The sequence below is a fragment of the Clinocottus analis genome, unplaced genomic scaffold, assembly GCF_023055335.1.
Source record: "Clinocottus analis isolate CAN_PGR_092001 unplaced genomic scaffold, fCliAna1.0.p SCAF_1, whole genome shotgun sequence".
In the NCBI taxonomy this organism is placed as follows: Eukaryota; Metazoa; Chordata; class Actinopteri; order Perciformes; family Cottidae; genus Clinocottus; species Clinocottus analis.
The window spans coordinates 13,252,586-13,270,345 of NW_027175820.1; the positions used below are offsets into that span (position 1 = coordinate 13,252,586).

The window sequence follows — 17,760 nt, forward strand, 5'->3', positions numbered from 1 at the left end:
AAAAAAGCAAAATAAATACATCCTTCAGCTTCTAATGTCAGTAAATTAAGGCAAAGATCAACTAATTTCAGAGGTAATTTGAGGCATTTATCACTTGATACTTTCACTGGAAGATGGAGGCTAAGGGTTGGACTCAGACCAACTATTCCAATCTCAACAGCTAGTTTCACCAGCTGATTGCTGGCATGAGTTTCCAGCAGAGAGAGAGAGGAACATATGGGGTGGATCCAGTTTCTCATTGAATATGCCTGTGGTGAATCGAGCCTAGTTGCACTGAGTGATCGCTGTTCCCTGCTGTATCAATAATACAGGAGGAAGATATTGTCCCAGTGCAGGCCACAGTATCATACAGCTAAAGCCAGAGGAGGGAGGGGGTGGTCCTTTCACTCAGCCCTCTTGGGTTTCAGGGGCTGCAGACAGTGGTCTGACTCTGGGGAGTCGGCCGCTGTGCCCTTGCACAGGGCTCACTTGTAAGTCTGCCTGACCGAGGGATAAATGTGTCTGAACAATGACAGCCTGCACAGTCTCTGCTGGCCCGGCCCCGTTGGTAAGACTAAACCCCTAACAAACCCAGAGTCACAAGATGGGTCCCAGCTGAGAGACGGCTCGATGACAATCAGTCAGTGGGAGACATCGGACAGCTAGAGAATGGGATAGATATCCTGGGTGTGATTAACATGATCCAGATTTTCACCTTGTTTGAGCGTCTAGGTGAGTGTTGTGACCTTCCTGTAGCATCATGATGGCCCGAAATAGTGAACGCAAAGTAAAAATGACGAACATATAAATACAAGCAGTGTCCTTAAAGATGGAGAGGTACCCCCTGTTTCAAGCAATTATGTAGCAACTCAACAACATTAAACTAATGGAACATGAAGACAGACATCAACCTAAACGCCCGAGACAAAAAAGCAAGAGTCCCAAGCAGAGAGAGAGAGAACGAGAGAACGAGAGAGAGAGAGTGAGAGGGAGAGAGAGAGAGAGAGAGAGAGAGAGAGAGAGAGAGAGAGAGAGAGAGAGAGAGAGAGAGAGAGAGTTGGGTGGGAGGGGTGCAGGAGAGAGTGAAAGGTAAAGAAAGTCGGAGACATGGTGAAACAGAGAGTGCCACTCAGAAGAGTGAGTTGATGCCGCTGAGTTAGAGATGCTAAAAGATTGAAAGGATACTTGAGAAACTAATGGATTGTAACTGTTGGTGAGTTTTTAAATTTATATTTTTCAAGTTTGTTAACTTGTTATTATTATTGTGAGTTACGACTGACATTTAAAAATATTTAAACAGGGGCAGATGTATCCTTTGCTTTTCTTGTCAAACTGTGATCTCTTTAAGAACTGTGTATTTATTTGTGTGTGAATATCTTCCCTCACATTCATAACCTTTTGTTTTAGTCACTCTTTTAAACAACACATAAGGCATGGCCTGCGCCATTGTCTCATAGTTAAGTACATTACCAACACTTGTTTTAGTAAACATGCAGTGAGAGTGGTAAGGTGTCGTGGTGACCAGTCATTAAGGTTTAATACCCCCTCTCAATTGAGATACTTTACTCCATTGAGTCTACAGCATTGCTGGAAAAGAAAAAGAAAAAAAACACAGCCTTCGTTTAAACAGGTCTTTTTTTATCAATAGGAAAAACAGCTTTAGGGGAAATATGGGACACGACTGTGTCACTGTGCATACTGCTATGAGATGAAGATGGCAGAGAAAGGGCCAGGGATGGCCACTTTTACGTTCACAAGCATCATAGTTTGTGCTGTTTTACTGGGACAAGGATCCCCTGAGAAGACAGGTGAGTGCACCATCAAAACGTTACACTAAACAAACCATATTTATGTGTTTGCTCAAACATGTGTTTCATATATGTTCCTAAAGCTTTAGCTGTCTCTTATGGGACTCTTTCAGGAGGCGGTAAAGAGAAACAGAGAGATGCTATTCTTAAGGAAATATTATCAAAATGGAGTTGGCTGGATGTAGGAAGCGGCTGGAATTCTCAGAAAGCTTCTCCGGAACCAAACAAGGACCAGTCGGTGCTCCCTTGGATGAGGAATATCATGGGGAGCCTAAAAGCACTTGGCGTACTTCCAAGCAAGAACCTGCCTTCCTTAAACAAGCCAATTGACAGGCACCGCCTCTCCGGCTTCCTCTACAACATCTCTCTCTACCTCCAAGAGATGGGTACTGAGCTGGAGGAGGCACCGCCAGACGAGGAGCAACTGTGGGAGAAAGTGCTGCATTACTTCCTCCAGTCTGAAGGGAGTGCTGCACTGAACCAGTGGAACGGCCGGGTCCCACCCCGACCCAGCGTCAGAGTGCAGGACTGGTTTTTGTCCTTAAGGGGCAGCCCTCACTGGGACTGGCTTCTGGGGCTGCTGCAGAGTCTGATCAGTCTGTCCGAGCGTCAGTCCCACAGGCCTCTCTTGACCTTCCTATCTCAGAACTGGAGGACAGTGAGCGCTGTGTTTGAAGCTGCACTTCAGGCTCTGCTAAGTGGGACCTATGGCCAGGCCAGTGCAGGCCTGCAGGGCTTCATCTGTGCTCTAAAGGGTCGTAGCGACTGTGCCTTCTCTGTAAGCTGGCTTCAGCAGCTGCTGCGTTTCCTAGAAACACGCAGCTGGAAGCCTGTTGTCAGTTTACACCCAGTAGGGGAAGGTGCTGAACACAGTAGAAGCTCAAGTGCATTTGGACGTTTAAAGCCCTTCAGCTTGCCTCCTGAGGCCATGAGGCATGATGGGTCGTCTGTAAATGCATCTCTGGAAGATGCGATGACCGCTGAGGATGATCCAGAGTCCATGCAAAGCTTCCTGCTGCAGGCGTTATCACGTTCAGGTGGAGGAGAACGAGGTGGCCAATTGGCACAGAAAAATTTAGCTCTGGTGCAGAGTTTGGATGGGTTGAGGAGGGGCCTCCTGCACAGGGTGGGTAGTTCTGTCTATGGTAACCTGAGGCAGAAAGTCTCACGAGTTACCATGGCGCTGCTCGATGATGTCAGCAGCCTAGTGTATGTACCACAACCAAATGCTCGGAGCCGATGCTCAGTTGGTGAGTATGTGGAGCTGTTGGCCTCATAAGAAATAATAACTTGTTGAAATCAGACAAAAAGCAGAGTTAAAAACCTGGCTACTCATTTATTAAGTGTTGTTTCAGTTACTTTCAGTCATACACAAAATGTGATTCTAGAACCATAAGCTAATTATGAGAGAGCAGCCTTCAATTATAGGGTACATGGCAGATACTGCTATGTTAATATAGATTCAAAGGCTTTGCTTTAGAGGTTGATTCTTAAAAGAATGCTAGTGTGCTATTAACTAATAAACAGGTCTATTCAAACATATTTTATGTTTAGAAGTAAATCATGCATTGTTTAGAGTTCATTTGTCGTCATTTTAGCCCTCGTTAATAGCCTCATAAGTTTGGCCCTGGTTTCACCTGAAAGCTACAGGAGAGACAGTGACAGTGACTGACACTGCTTTAAAATCTTTATAATCGTCCTAGCCGGTGAAAGCATCTGTTGTTAGCCCAGCTAATCTCTTTATCCTCTCATTGATGCCAGTAACACTATATCTTGGGCATTGTTAGCTGAGCTGCACTGTACACCAGGCATGGTTGTGTACTGCAGAAACAATTGCTTTTTACAAAACTCCTTTCCTTTGATTTTCTGTTAATATTTGCTTTTCATTTGTCTTTTTCAAGGTGACCTTAGACAACTGATCTTATGGTAAGGTATTTTAACCACTTTCTGATTGCAGTCCAAATATATAATAATAAATGATTAGCAAAGCTAGATTCACATTTCTTTCATTGTTTTGTCCATGCACATGTAGGGGCATAAGACATAACGTGACCTGGAACACTCAGGCTTTGGGATCCCAGGGTCTCCCAAGCTCACTTGCATTCCTGTCCTGCCCCCCCACTGAAGCAGATAAACTAAGATCATCTCCAAAAAAAGGCTCCAAACAAAAACACCTTCATGACCGCTCTATCACACCTCATCCCTTCCAGCCGAGCCAGCCACAAGCAGTCAGAGCGAAAGAGAGCTACAACCAGCGGAGAGAGATTGAGTACTCCGCCTCTATAGAAATCCTGGAGGCAGCGTGTAATGAATCCATCCCAGGCTTGACAGGCATCTCCAACTTCACTGTGTTCCTCTACTGTAAACTATTTGAAGGGGAGAACGGGTCAGTTGATCCCGCAGAGGCCCAGCTGGGGCTCGACTTGCATGTCACGTGCTCTGATGCAGCTTGGTACTTGTCTGCTGCTGAGGAGGACTTCCTTTGGGTTCATGTCTGCAGCGAGTTCTTTGCCCATGAATTCAACAACACAGTCTGTGCCAACTCAACTTTCTGGCTGCAGAAAGCACAACAGGTAACAGATACATTTTCTGATATGCTTTCCGATAACATTTTGCAAAATATCTGAGGCATGAAGGCGTACTGAGGACATACTGTGTATATGTACTTGTGCATTGTTTGTTTTTTAATTAATACATTCTACTTAATTTGCACCTATTCTAACTTAAATATTTGCAGGCTGCAGTGACAAAGGACTACCATTTTTTTAACCTGACAAGTATAGACGACCTCTGTGTGCAGCTGACAGGTGAGGCAATAGAAAGCCCGGTACTCGATGAAAACTGTGAGGCCCAGTTGGGCAACAGGTTGCTGAGTGCCGAGGTTTTCAGGCACTGCTTCCTGCCCAACAACTCCGTCCTGATCTCAGCTGTGTGCGGGAGACAGTCCACCGACTCCCACCAGACCTTGCCAGAGGGCAGCTGGGCTGCAGCGTACTGCTCTAAAATTCATAACTTCTCCCTAGTTGACACCGTTGAGGAGGCTTGTCAGTACAGGGCATGGGCTGTGCATCAGTTCACCAACCTAACGCTCCTGGAGCTCTGTGAGCAGACACATGGATTGAGAGAATACATTTGTCTAAATGCCACACTCTTCAATCAGCTGTTCAGAGCAATGCCTCAGTTTGCTGATTTCTGTGCTGATCTGCAGGCAGAACTGGAGAGCAGGAAGTGCCTCCTGCAGAGGTTTTTTGACATGCTCCCGGCGCCCTATGAGTTTGACACATCGCAGCTGTGTGTGGACCCGGCTCCACTGCTGGTGGAAGCTCTACACAAGCTGAGTGTGTGTGAGGTTGAGGGAGGGGAGCAGGAAGGGTTTTTAGTGGCGCTGGGATATGTGTTGCGAGTCCTGGACTTCATGGTAGGCCTCTCTTCGGGTCTGGATGAGGGGGAAAGAGAGGCGAGACAAGGTTTGGGTCAGGCTATCCTCCTCTCCAGTCTCCTTGACAACACCTCGTGGGCCACACTGGAACCAGAAGCCTCCATGAGTGTCCTGCACACCGTGGGAGTCTTCCTCCGCAGAGAGCAGAACGCCACTCTAAAAGAGGATCTACTGAGCTGCTTCAGTGTAAGATAGCCGACTGGCACGCTCACACACAGACGTACTCTCACACACACTCAGCAAAGAGTGAATAACTTGTTTTTTTTTTACTGTCACATCAGCCTGTCTTGTGGGATCTCATCCAGCGGGATGACAACTCATCTGCTCTGAGGTTTTTGCTGCAGGTAAATAGCCTGTGCAGCTACATTTAAATGTAAACTTCAACAACAAGTTGACTGAACTTTATATTTAGGTGATTCACTTTATCTCACCAGGAGTACCTCCAGATGCCAAGACACAGCATTCGCACTTTAGTGATGTCTGCTGAAAAAGATGCTGTGAAGAGATTTCTCTCTCATATGCATCAAAGTTGGGACCAGCTACAAGTTGAAACCGGCCAGGTTTGTTTTCAACCTCCCAACAACACACTGAGTGGACTGTTATTGAGACTTTATATTAAGCTAATTGTCCAGGGTTAAATCCATCTGTTCACTACTCTCTTGTACTTTATTGTGCTCTCTTGTGTTCTCTCTATTTTATTTGAATCTATGTCACAGCCCACACAAGGGCATATTGGACACAATCACTTTCTGTTCCGCTCTTTTGTTTTCTCTGTCAGGTGTCACAAAAAGAGTTGCAGGCCATGGAAACAATGACTGCTGCTTTCATCCACAAGTTCCCCCGGGTGACCCCAGAGTTGTTTGTGGACCTGTCTCAGTTCATCCCCTTCATGTCTGTCTCTGACATCATGAGCTTCCCAGCCTCCCTGATAGTCAACGACAGCGTGTGAGTCACTCACACAGGCAACAGAGCTTTCCGTTTAGTTTTGATATGTCTTACTGTCCTGATGCTAACAGCCTCTGAGTCACTCTTTAGGTTGACAGCCATTCGAGACCACAGCTCGGAGATGAAGTCGCTGCAGAAAAAGGCTTTTGTAAAAAGACTCCTGCAGTCAAGTGTGGTGGGTGATGTCCCTACATGGCCGCCATACTTTCTCAGCTCCATCCTCCCGCTTCTGCCTTACCTGCCAGTCAGTCATTTTCAGCAACTGACATCACAACAGGTACAAATCTTTACATAACTGCTGTATATCTCTCACAGCCGATAGTCATCTCAGACAAGGTCAGGTAAAATAGTAAAATCATTCACTGGGCTTCCTACATTTGTACAGATGACAAAATAAAGACAACATCTAAATAAATGGAGAAACAGATGCTTTCATACAGGACACAAGGACCAGTGAATGGATTTATGAGTAAAGATTACTGAATCATTGCTTTGGCCTTCAGTCTTCAGTTGCAACCGTGATAAACTCTAATGTGAGAGTTTGAAGAAAAGTGCCTTCCACCATCATCAAACACCACCTTACAGTTAGTATTTTCTTGTTTCAACATTGTATCTGTTGTCTTCTTTAGCTTACTCCTCTGGTAGAGCAACTAGGCAACAGCAGTCTGGATGGTGTAAGGGGGCGCCATGTGCTCAGGACCCTCTTCAGCAAGCAGAAGAATCTGACCAGTGATACCATACCGAGGTAGGACCCACTTTGCATCTATGTATGTTGGTCTTTATGATCACCTTAGACACATTCAGGTTATCCAATATGTTTCCACAGTGATGGTTCATATTCAGAGCTTAAATCCTGCAGTTGGCGTTGATTTATACTTGTGTTTGGCCATAGTATGGCTTTTTAAACTAAAAAAAATGATTATCTCCAATTTGATATACTTGACATCTATTTTGTCCCTCGTTGACATGACCCCCTCAGGTCACTTACATCCAAGATTAGCACCAATGATTTAGGTCAAAAGTGCTGTTTTTGTGTGGGGCTATAATGTATGGAGAAGTACATATGTTATCTTTCTCCTCATTCTCTGTCTACTATTCAAAAAAAGAAAAAATACCTTAAAAGAGTGACTTTGCAGGTTGGGGGTCCTTGCCTGTTACCTGGATCCTGTGGATCTGGGTTCATTTCTTCAGGACTCAGCCGTGTCCTCGGCTCTCCGGCAGCAGCTGGCTCAGTGCATGTCAAAGGGGTTCATAAGTACCAGTGGCAGGGCAAGTAGCACACGTTCTTCAGTCCTTTGCAGAAAATCTGCTTCAAACCATTAACACCCTGAAGGTCTTACTGGTTTAATTGTGTTTTATGGACAGCTGTCCTCTTGGTTGATACCAGCCTCCGAGACCCTAAACGTCAGCAGCATGGCTCCCACAGAGCTGTCGGCCCTCAGCGGTCTGCTCCCTCAGTTAGGAGCTTCCCTCCTGCTGTCACTCCCCTCACAGCTTCTCTTGGAAACCCTCTCACAACCAGGATTACACAGATATTCTCCAGCACAGGTTGGCAGGGAATTTATTTTTCTTTGTGACTTCTTGTCAGTATTATCGTTGGCGAAGTTAAATGTGACCATAGTATACATTAAGCTGGAGGTTTCCAATGTAACCGTACATGTATAATGATTAATTGCATTTCAATTCATTTATGAACAAACTCTTTTGTATAAACCTTCAGTATATAGATATGATTACAACTGTCTGGTATCAGTGCTACTGAAGAGATGCACTAATATACACATTATGACATGTCTTTTGTGCCTTAAAAGGTTTCTGAAATTGTATGTTTAAATATGCAAATGACAGATTTTCTGACGTTAACGTTTGGTAAATTTAGGTGAAATCTAAAGACACAAATAGACAAAGTATTAAAATAAAGACTTAAATGTGTATTATGAATGTGCTATTTCCACTGGTCTGAAAGAAGACTGTTATGAAACCACAATGTCCAAATTGACTAGTGTGTTAAAAACATTACCTTCCATGTTTCTGGAGAAAAGAAGAGGATAAACATTGATTGAATATGTGGCTACAATATGTAAATACAAAACACTCGTATATTTTAGTTGGCATGTGTGTTAATCTTTGGAATACTTTCCTCAGGCTTTTCAAATGTTATCCAAGATTTCAAAGGACACCTCTGTAAGTAGACATTTTCTAAATATGTTTTTGCAGAATTTTCGCCAACTACACTTTAATCGCTGTGTTTGTCTTCCTGCCAGCTCACCATGGAAAAACTGTGCAGACTAAAGCCGTTACTCTCTGGTCTGTCTCCTGCTGTGCTCAAAGACCTCCATTGGCCTGAGATCAGTGACGCCGCCCACTGCCAATGCTGGAAGATGTTGCTAACTGAGCTTAAGCCCGGGCACAGAGCCATGCTATACAACGCAATGCAGGAGGTGACGCAGCTTTTATCTGTTTTATCCCTATAATTAGCTGTGGCTCACCTTGTTGTCACTTGATGAGTACATTGAGGAATATAGGATCATATATGCTTTCTCCAGATAAAACTTACTGGAAAATTAGAAAAAACTAAAAACTGCGGCCTGAGATACATTAATCCAATCTTATGTGGTATTCAGCTGATCATGCACAATAATTCCAGAGAGTGTTCATATGATATATATGTTTAATCTGATTTGTGTTCCCTTTTAAGGTTTTAAAGTTTACATTTACAGTGTTTTGTGTCAACAGGCTCAGCACAGATACTCGCAGAACATCACTCAGCAGGCAAACTGTGTCTTACCGTTCGTCCCTCTGAGGAAGCTGACAGAAACCTTAAACGGAAAAACAATCCTGAGAGATGTCAGCCTGTACAGAGACATACACTGGTCGCCACAGCAGGTGCATATTTTCCTCCTTCCTTTGTGTGCTATTTCACACTGCATTAATATGACAACAATGGGTTGGCAGTTCTCTGACTCAAGAAGAAAATGTTACCAGCTTCGATCCCATTAATCTGCAACTCATTGGATATGGTTCAGATGACCCTTTCAGGATATTAATACTCCACACGCATCAGCTGCCATCAAGCTAATTAGTTTGGATGTAGTACAATGGTGTGGAGGAGTGTAGCATGAATTATTAATGGATACCTTAAAGGGATTTTGTCACAGCAAAGAGTGTGTTTCACCTCCAGTTCTTGGGCTAACAAGACCTCAGTCACATCAACAAAGATTGCCCTTTCAGTCAGTAGCTGCACTGAAATATATCATGACACTTGATATACAAACATTGTATTTGAATAACTGTAAAGTTAAATGCTTCTATACCCTTTGTTATTTGTGCCACACAGTCAGTTTGAGGAATATTTTGCGAGATTGTAGTGTTTGCATTGTTTTAAGAAACATACCCCTCCTGATCCTGAGTTAGACATATCAGTGATTTTGGTTTCAACCTGAAATGAATTGCACTGTATCTAACGTGGTACAGTCGTATATACCACCGTTTTGTATTCCATATTTGGTGATCATTTTTTACTCTGTAGCTGAGTTTTTTTTTTAAGAAAACAAAAGGTTTCAGCGTTCATAAATACAAAACAGTTGAATGGAACAAACAATACAGTGACAATTTTTGAGGTTTTAATATGCCAGTCTTGGTCTAAGAGTAGTACAAAATTGAAGTTAATGGAGTGTTTAATACTGGTTTTAATAGCAGGGTGATGGGCTCATCAAAAACACAATCAATCTTCTGTGAATATCCTGTGTGCCAAATATCAGGAATGTCAACATCCACAGCAGTTTGAACAGTCATTGTGGAAATGTCTTGCTCTGGACTTGACATCCCTAAAGTGATATATCTATAAAGCTTTAAGCGTTGTGTACTCACCCAGGTGAAAGTTGGCTTGTACAAGTTTGTTCTTTACAAAGCATATTCATTTTATTTTAACGGGATGCAAGCCTTGTGTCTAAAAGGGGCTAAAACATGATGGAAAAAATTACAACATACATTTCTATAGTAACTACAATTTGATTTAACTTATTTTATTAAAATGTTACGTCAATTACTGGCTTTGACACCATTTCATTTGTATCTGCACAGGCTCAGCTTTTGTTCAAAAAGATCCACAAATTAAAAAACATTACCAGCAAGATGGTGAGGTAAGTAAGGGCGTTTTGCACCAGAGCATTCAGATCTATGATTTTACTCATTAAGTCATTTTACCTACAGACAGAATTAAAGATTTAAAAGTAATTTTCAGGTCTGATACTCACTCAATAAACAATTAAAATAGCAACCTGTCCTTTTCTCCTAGGGAGCTGGGTCATATTGCCAGTGGAATGAGTTGTGACTTTCTGAGGCTTTGGAGCAACGATTCTGATTCTGCCGAGCTGCTTCAGTTCGTTAGCGAGCTGCCTGGAGGCAGGAGACCTGCTCTGGTGAGGAACAAAGACTTTAGCACTCCTCAATCTCTTATGCCAGATCAATCTCAAATTACAAATTCACGTTTCATTCTAACAAGTTCAGATGTGTTTTGGCTGTGTTACCAGCGAAAATGTTTCGTAGAGGAATTGAGGGAACAACCTAAAATCAACCTCAGTGCTTTAAGCTCTGGGTTTGCTGCGACTATACCGTAAGTATCTCCTGACTACACGTAAAATATTTGATAGTTTATCCAAAGTGAACTACAGTTACACCTCTGCTCTGCTCTCTTCCAGGGTGACGATGATAGAGGACCTATCCAATGCATCCTTCAGGGCCATTCTGCACCACATTCATGCACACTTTGCGGATTTTCTGAGATTGCCGCATTACAAGCAGACAAATTTAGCTGAGAAGGCTGTAACTGAGCTGGTAAAAGACAATACTGTGTTAACTGTATATTCTCACATAATTGACACATTGCTTTTTTTCAGGTAGAAAAGTGTGATCAGACATCGGTTGGTGCATGCAATTGATCCACAACATTAAGTTGAAACAGAAATTCTAGACTAATCTCAGGGTTATTAAGACGATGCACCAGCATTATGAGCATTCAGAACAGGAACTGAGAGATGCTATTTCTGGTTGAATTGAATCAGCGGTTGCGTCAGTGATGGTGACTCATGTATTTGATGTGTATTAACACATTAATAGGGTGCAAAAAACAAACGGCATTTATTGGTTTCGGCTTCTAAGCACACACACAAACATACAAAGAGAGAAAAGTGAAGTCCTATCGATGTGAAATCCATGACTGTATGTGATGCTCTGCAGGGCTCCCATCAGGCTGAGGGGGAGATTGATGGCACCACCCTGGACATCCTGGGGCCTTTACTGCCTTTCTTGGACCGGGACAGTTTGGCTCTGGTGGACACAAGAGCACTGGCTCTCCGGCTGGAGGAGATGAGAAGTTTCTGCCTTCCTAAAGAGGCTCTGAGAGATATTAGTGCGCTGCTTACCCAAAAAGACCTGCTTGGGTAAAAATAAATCGTTGGGAGAAACAATAACATATTCTGATTATGACACTTCATACTTTCATTTTACTTCAATGAGCTTCATTTCCATCTTTATAAAAAAAAAAAAAATACTGATCAGCGGGAAATAAAGAGCACAGCTGAGGTTGATGGGAATGTCAAACCATGCAGTGCTGATTTCTATGGGAAGTTATGATTGAGAAGTTATTCCTAATAAATAAACCATGAATAAATAGGTTATTGAGAACAAAACACCTTCCGCACCTAGTGTAGAGTGGTAGAATATAAGAAGTTGAATAAGTTTATATGCAGTCTACAATAAACAAAATGGCAGACAGGAAAGCATTCTTGCATTAAGACATGGATGACATGAAACAGCACTAATGGTCAGCTTTGTGTGTTGCTCGTCAGGGAGCCATCCAAATGGCAAGTTGGGGATGTGGAGCATTTGGGCAGGCTGGTGTTTTCTCTCTCAACAAAGCAGATGAACTCCATCCCACTGGTAAGCACACAAAAGCATCAACACAAGCAAATACATTCATTTCATTTAGCTTAACTTGACACTTTTTCTAAGGCTTAGTGTGATGATATGTTTTTCCCCTGTACAGAAAGTGTTGAATAAAGACACAGTGGAGCAGGTCCTGGTGGGTCAAAGTCGCTGGGAGGACAGTGTGGTGGGTGGAGTTTGTGTGACTCAGTGTATGGACCAGCCTCTTCAGAGACGGCTGACTCAGAGTCTCATTCGAGGGATTGTCAAAGCACGGAGCAGGAAATCAAAAGGTTCAATATTGATATTTGATTGTAACTTGAAGTGCCGTTGTGATACTGTTGTCATGCTTCGTGTGCGTTTTTCATTCCTGTCATTGCGCTGAATTCACTGCCGTCTCTTCGCGCAGTCCCAGTTCCAAGCTGTGCAGACATCAGAGGGACGTTTCCATCAGCTTGGACGTCATCTCAGCTCAGCCGTATGTCACAGGAGGAGCTGAAACAGTGTGTTGACGTTTTTGCGCAGGACGCATCAATGAGCTCTGAGCAGCGCCGAGCACTGTGGCTGAAACTCAGGAAGGTCAGTAAAACTACGAATGTATCAGATCATCATCTTCCCTCAAAGTGGGGCAGCAGGTATTTCCCCTATCTGATGTATCTAAACATTACAACACAGTTCTTGGTCAAAATGCATCGTCCTCAACAATTTAGACTTGATGTCTGAGAGCCCTCTGGGTCAAATTTGTATTTATACTTTTGTGCTATATAAAATAAACTGAATTGAATTGAGAATTCCTTATTTTTGTGTTGAATCCTGGCTGATAATCTCCGACCCTGAGAGAGGAGGACAGCAACGTAATCCGTGGTTGAAACATGTTCTTGTACTTCACTCATTCCAGTTCTTCAGTCCCGTGAGAGAGCTGAGAGCAGATGAGGTGCTGGCTCTGGGCCCCGTGGTGACTGAGATGGGAGAAAGGGACCTGCAGGACGCCAGCATCACTGATCTGGGTGTGTTGGCACATCTGGGGACACTGACAGACTGGAGCCCTAAAAAGGTTTTGAGTTTTTCATTCTGATGTGAAACTTCAAGAAATTGAAAACAATCTTCTCATGAAGACTTAACATGTCCATTCGGGTGTTTTACATTTTTTATTTGGTTCTTTCACAGATGAGAGCGGTGATTTTAGGTATGATGCGGAAACGCAAACTGAAAGTGGAGCAGTTAACAGCTGTTGATCTGGCAACATTTGGCCACCTATTGTGTGGTCTCTATCCCTCAGAAATCAAACGACTGAGCCCCTACAATCTCAGGTCAGTCAAATAGCAGCGCACACTTCCTCTAGCGCACAACACTAAACAACGGTTGCTAAAAGAAGGCTCACACTCAGCAATACCTCATCAAATTGATTTTGGCATCAAATCAAAGACGAGCATAAACAAAGATTAACATATACAGTCCAAAGGGGACGAATACTGCTCATTTTTATATACAGTAGTGAGGATATTTTAAACCTACTTAGTAGTGGTGATAAAACATGATGGATCCTTCTGATGCTTTAGGTTTCAGAGAGTGTTTGATTGGTTTCACATTCACCTGTTAACAGATGCTAAGTAACAGAAGGCTGGTGCACATTTCTTAGCAGCACAACCCTCATAAAACATTTTGCGTACCTGCAGAAAAGGATAAAGTCCCTAATGATTTTCCTCACTCTACAGTGTGGCGGTCCTGTTCCTGCGGGAGACGTCCCTGCCATGCACAGAGCAGCAGATGGAGGAGTTGACAAGCCGTTTGTCCAGACCTGAGGCCTTTGGTCCAGTTAATGCTTGGGGACCAGAAGTTTTCACCGAAATTGGGACACTGGCAGGTACAGTGGAATATAATATCCCTGGGGTGTTTAATGTTTTTGTTTTGAACAGTTTTAAAATTATTTTCTTCTTCAAAGAGTGAGGAGGGTGGGAGGAGAGAACGACAGCTTTTGGATGGATAGCTGCACTTAAAAATATCCCTGAGGGTTTAAAAGTTTTCGGAAAACTCTTACACTTCCTGTGATTTGATATTAGGATCATTAATTATCTGACGAGACAGTGTTTGTGTCTCTGTCCAGTGGGCTTTGAGGACATGGTGCTATCAGCTCTGGTACAAGAGCAAGTGGAGGGAATCACCCCTGAAGCCATCGCCCTGATGTCACCAAGAAAGATGGCAGTAAGTTTCAACCATGATTGGTTGCCCGTTCATTCAGGTTAACGTACAGAACAATGTTTGGCTTCATCTATGAGGAGCCTCAATGAAGCATTTGGCTCAATGGTTCGATTTTTACAACTCAGGATGAACTTTTTCAAGTCTCATGAACTGTAAAAGATATAGCTGCCTAGTTTCAGGGTCCTGTTGTCGTACATGCTAACCCACTGTCTTGACTAACTGGCGCTCTTGAATTGAACAGAGCCATCGTTAATGGTAATACCTTTTGTACTGTGACATGTCAAAATGTTGGCTACTATGCGCAGATATTATGCTTTTAACAACTTTGTGATTTACAAAAAAATATGTCAATTATTTTCTTAAACATAAAATATGTAACTACCAAATTTTATATAATGTTAGTTAATTTTTCTATTAAAAGTGTGAATTGGGTCTTGGATATAGACAGTGTGCCCTCAATATTGTGGTGTGTTAAGAGTGAGATGTGTTTTTAGAATGACAAAAATATAAGCATAGTGTTTCATCTCAGATGACAAAGTGTGTCTGCTGTGTGTGTGTCAGGTGGTGTTCAGTGCAGTTCAAATGTCGTGGCTGAGTGCGGAGCAGGCGTGGGCTGTCTCTGAGGAGCAGTGGGCCCAGCTGGACACGGAACAAAGGCACGCGCTCGGACTCGCTCGATACGAAGGAGACGTCCTGCTGGAGCTGAGAGGTGTGACTTGAAAAAAAAAAATGATGCTGATAAAATGTCCTTTTAACAACTCCCTTCATAATGAGGCTTTTATAGTTATTGTATTTATCACAGCGTTTTTGTGAGTGCATATCATTTTATGGTAATCGTCGGGTTTCCACTCACCAATTTAATTTTAAGTTGTGTTTACAAGGTGATGATAAAGACTCTGTTTGTCTGCTTCCACAGGGAGAAACTCGGCTCCAGCAGCAGACAGCTTTACTACATCCTCCCTGGCACTCTGCCTCTTGTTGTGGCAACTCATTTAATACACTGAAACCAATGTAATTGCCCCTTGACCTCCCTTGGTATCATCATATTTGTACTTCAAATAAATATTTTAAACTGTTCTGTTCTTTATGTGCGTTGGTCCTTTAATATACATTGCTCTTGACTTTGCTCTGCTTTTCATGTTTCACTTTTATGTGAGATTGACATTATGTAACTGTATGTACTTGAACTATGTTTACTATCATTTTGTTAGAGCAATCAGAGGAAAGCATGCAATGATTCATATTTACTTGGCAGAGGGCTTTCCAAACGAATATGTGAACAAACTGACTTGGGATGATATTTTATAGACTTAAATATCACATAGTTATCTTAAAACATTTCCCTTAAACTGCAGACACAGGTTCCATAAAATACCTTTTAAATATTTTTCCTTCATTGTCACATCTGTAACATAACCTGCCTACCATCAGGACCTGCGACCTTCTTCCTTCTTCTAGGACCTATAGTTTGTTAATTTTATTACATAAATGCTGTGGATTTCAAGTACAAAACGTGTCCTCTCTGACTGCATCATTTATACTTCATGTATGTTTCATTCATTATGAACTTTATAAACTTATAAATTGACCGGCCTGCTGTGGATAATAAACACGTCTTCAAGGCAGCAAGGAAACTGTAACGTTCAAGTGCCTTTGTATGTTTTACATTTTCAAATAACATTTTAAAGGTTGGTGAATTAAACCGAATTTGAAGGGATCCCCTTTGCAGATTACTAACAGGCTTTTACCCATATTTTAGTGTAGATTAAAGTTCTTAAATGTGATCGAGATACCATAGTCTAATCCCAGCAAAATATAAAGCTGTATAAGAGAGAGAGAGAGAGAGAGAGAGAGAGAGAGAGAGAGAGAGAGAGAGAGAGAGAGAGAGAGAGAGAGAGAGAGAAGGAGAGAGAGAGAGAGAGAGAGAGAGAGAGAGAGAGAGAGAGAGAGAGAGATGATGCGAGTCCCCAGGCCGCACTTGAACCATGACGTTCAACCTATATGGTATTTCTGAATAAAGTTCATGCAAGCAAAATTATCATAAAGAGTCTGATATACATGGGAGATAGTTGTATTACAGCATAGAAGTAGGCCATTGGTTGGGCTGGGAAAAATAAATAACAAAACTTCCATGTATAGTCATTGTGCTTGGTGAAAACTTGGAGTTGACAAGGTACATACACATAACACAATGACAGGGAGGAATGTCTGGAGGTTCATAGATGCCTAAAGGTTATGTGTGCCCAGGGCCACCAAACAGGTTGATCTGGCCCAAAGAGAAATGTCTTCTATCGTCTGTTTAACAACTACAGTTTTGTCAATAAAGATGTCCTTTCCCGGAATTGTAGTTGCTTTCTAACAAGTGGTTTTACCACCAAAACAACCCATTTTATTCGGCAGTTGCCAGCCTCACGATGAGCATTGGGGTGACATTCCGGTCGTGGCCAGCAGGTGGAGATGTCGCAGCGCTGATGGCCCGTAAGTAGGTGTTGCTCCGTCTCCACTTTGTCCACGGCCGTGACGTATTTCCTGGGGCTTGTACGGACCACTCAGCGGTACACCAGAGGGGGATCATGACCATTTATAACCAACAATTCTCCCCAATAATTTTCTCAGTCGCTTCGCCGTGCCGTCGTCGCTTCTAACACCGCGGCCGGAGACAACAACGAGTCGGATCGAGCAGGATGTAAAAGGAAGCTGGTAAGTTGAGCGGATTGTAAGTTTCCCGTCTGTGCGAGCTTGTGTGTGTGTGTTTTTTTTTTTTTTTTTTTACTTGTTTGGGCTGCGTGGTCGGCGAGTTTTCCTCTGGTACCACCGGCGCCCTGCCACCGGACGGGACAGGACCGCTCGTCGTTCTCCGGATCCCGGTTGCTGTCAGTTTGTGCGTGTGTCGGCTCGCGAGGGTGGGAGTGGGGGGGTCACACACTCACTCACGTCGAGGTGACGTCGACTGCGTCGCGTCAGGTTTCTATGGTTCTTCCTGCGAAAAATAACTGTGCTGTTCGTGCTCCACACCGCTTGGTCGGGGTGAGTAGTAACATGTGAGGTCGGAAGTGATCGCCAGGGCTGGAGGAGAGGAAAAGGGGAGGCACCTGCGAGACGGAGCAGGTCAGCCTACCGCGGTGTCAAGTTTTACTTTAATCACGGCGCCGTGCAGTTTCAGACATATTTGTCTAGCGGTGGAGTCGTCCTCCTCATCATCGGATCAGCTGTTGTCGTCTCGGAGTTACAGTGTGAGGTGAGTCAACCGACCGCAGCCTCACGCCGACCAGCTGATGTGTCTAACCCTCTTAACTCCAGCTCGGAGCTACACACGAACAGGCCGACGGCGAGGGAAGTTTTCCTCCTGCCGGAAGAGTCCCTGTCTCCGCCACAGTGACGGTGTTTTGCGGTGTTTTAAAGCTCTGCACTGCTCGTTGTTTACACGTGCAGCAGCTGAGAGGAGACGTGTACTGGTATTATCAC

General features: G+C 43.4%; 2 protein-coding genes across 3 annotated transcripts in view; both read left to right on the plus strand.

Annotated features, from left to right (window-relative positions):
- Positions 1–1,103: 1,103 nt before the first annotated feature.
- LOC137786856 (stereocilin) lies at positions 1,104–15,328 on the plus strand. Its single transcript, XM_068579015.1, has 30 exons — positions 1,104–1,192; positions 1,628–1,787; positions 1,901–3,037; positions 3,689–3,713; positions 3,820–4,360; positions 4,525–5,412; positions 5,508–5,570; positions 5,661–5,786; positions 6,005–6,171; positions 6,262–6,448; positions 6,801–6,916; positions 7,308–7,440; positions 7,537–7,719; positions 8,317–8,355; positions 8,436–8,612; positions 8,908–9,057; positions 10,255–10,313; positions 10,469–10,592; positions 10,704–10,786; positions 10,872–11,007; positions 11,410–11,612; positions 12,021–12,111; positions 12,218–12,389; positions 12,506–12,693; positions 12,995–13,150; positions 13,264–13,406; positions 13,812–13,960; positions 14,201–14,298; positions 14,857–15,004; positions 15,212–15,328. The coding sequence occupies exons 2-30, from the start codon at positions 1,688–1,690 to the stop codon at positions 15,289–15,291; spliced, it is 5,862 nt and encodes a 1,953-aa protein (XP_068435116.1). The 5' UTR covers positions 1,104–1,192; positions 1,628–1,687; the 3' UTR covers positions 15,292–15,328.
- Positions 15,329–16,832: 1,504 nt separating this feature from the next.
- The window catches only part of furina (furin (paired basic amino acid cleaving enzyme) a), a 72,589-nt gene continuing 71,661 nt past the window's right edge, over positions 16,833–17,760 (plus strand). The window contains exon 1 of one of the 2 annotated variants that reach the window (XM_068579510.1): positions 16,833–16,995. The gene's annotated coding sequence lies outside the window, so the exon portion shown is untranslated. Of the gene's footprint in view, positions 16,996–17,260; positions 17,534–17,760 lie in introns of those variants that run through there. The other variant, XM_068579427.1, reaches the window with a different exon arrangement.

Bases quoted from the DNA above. Each gene is read 5' to 3' on its own strand.
- LOC137786856 (XM_068579015.1), top strand. From the start codon at position 1,688: ATGAAGATGGCAGAGAAAGGGCCAGGGATGGCCACTTTTACGTTCACA. The intron at 5,413-5,507 runs GTAAGATAGCCG...CTGTCACATCAG, and splicing joins ATCTACTGAGCTGCTTCAGT to CCTGTCTTGTGGGATCTCAT. The intron at 14,299-14,856 runs GTAAGTTTCAAC...TGTGTGTGTCAG, and splicing joins TGTCACCAAGAAAGATGGCA to GTGGTGTTCAGTGCAGTTCA.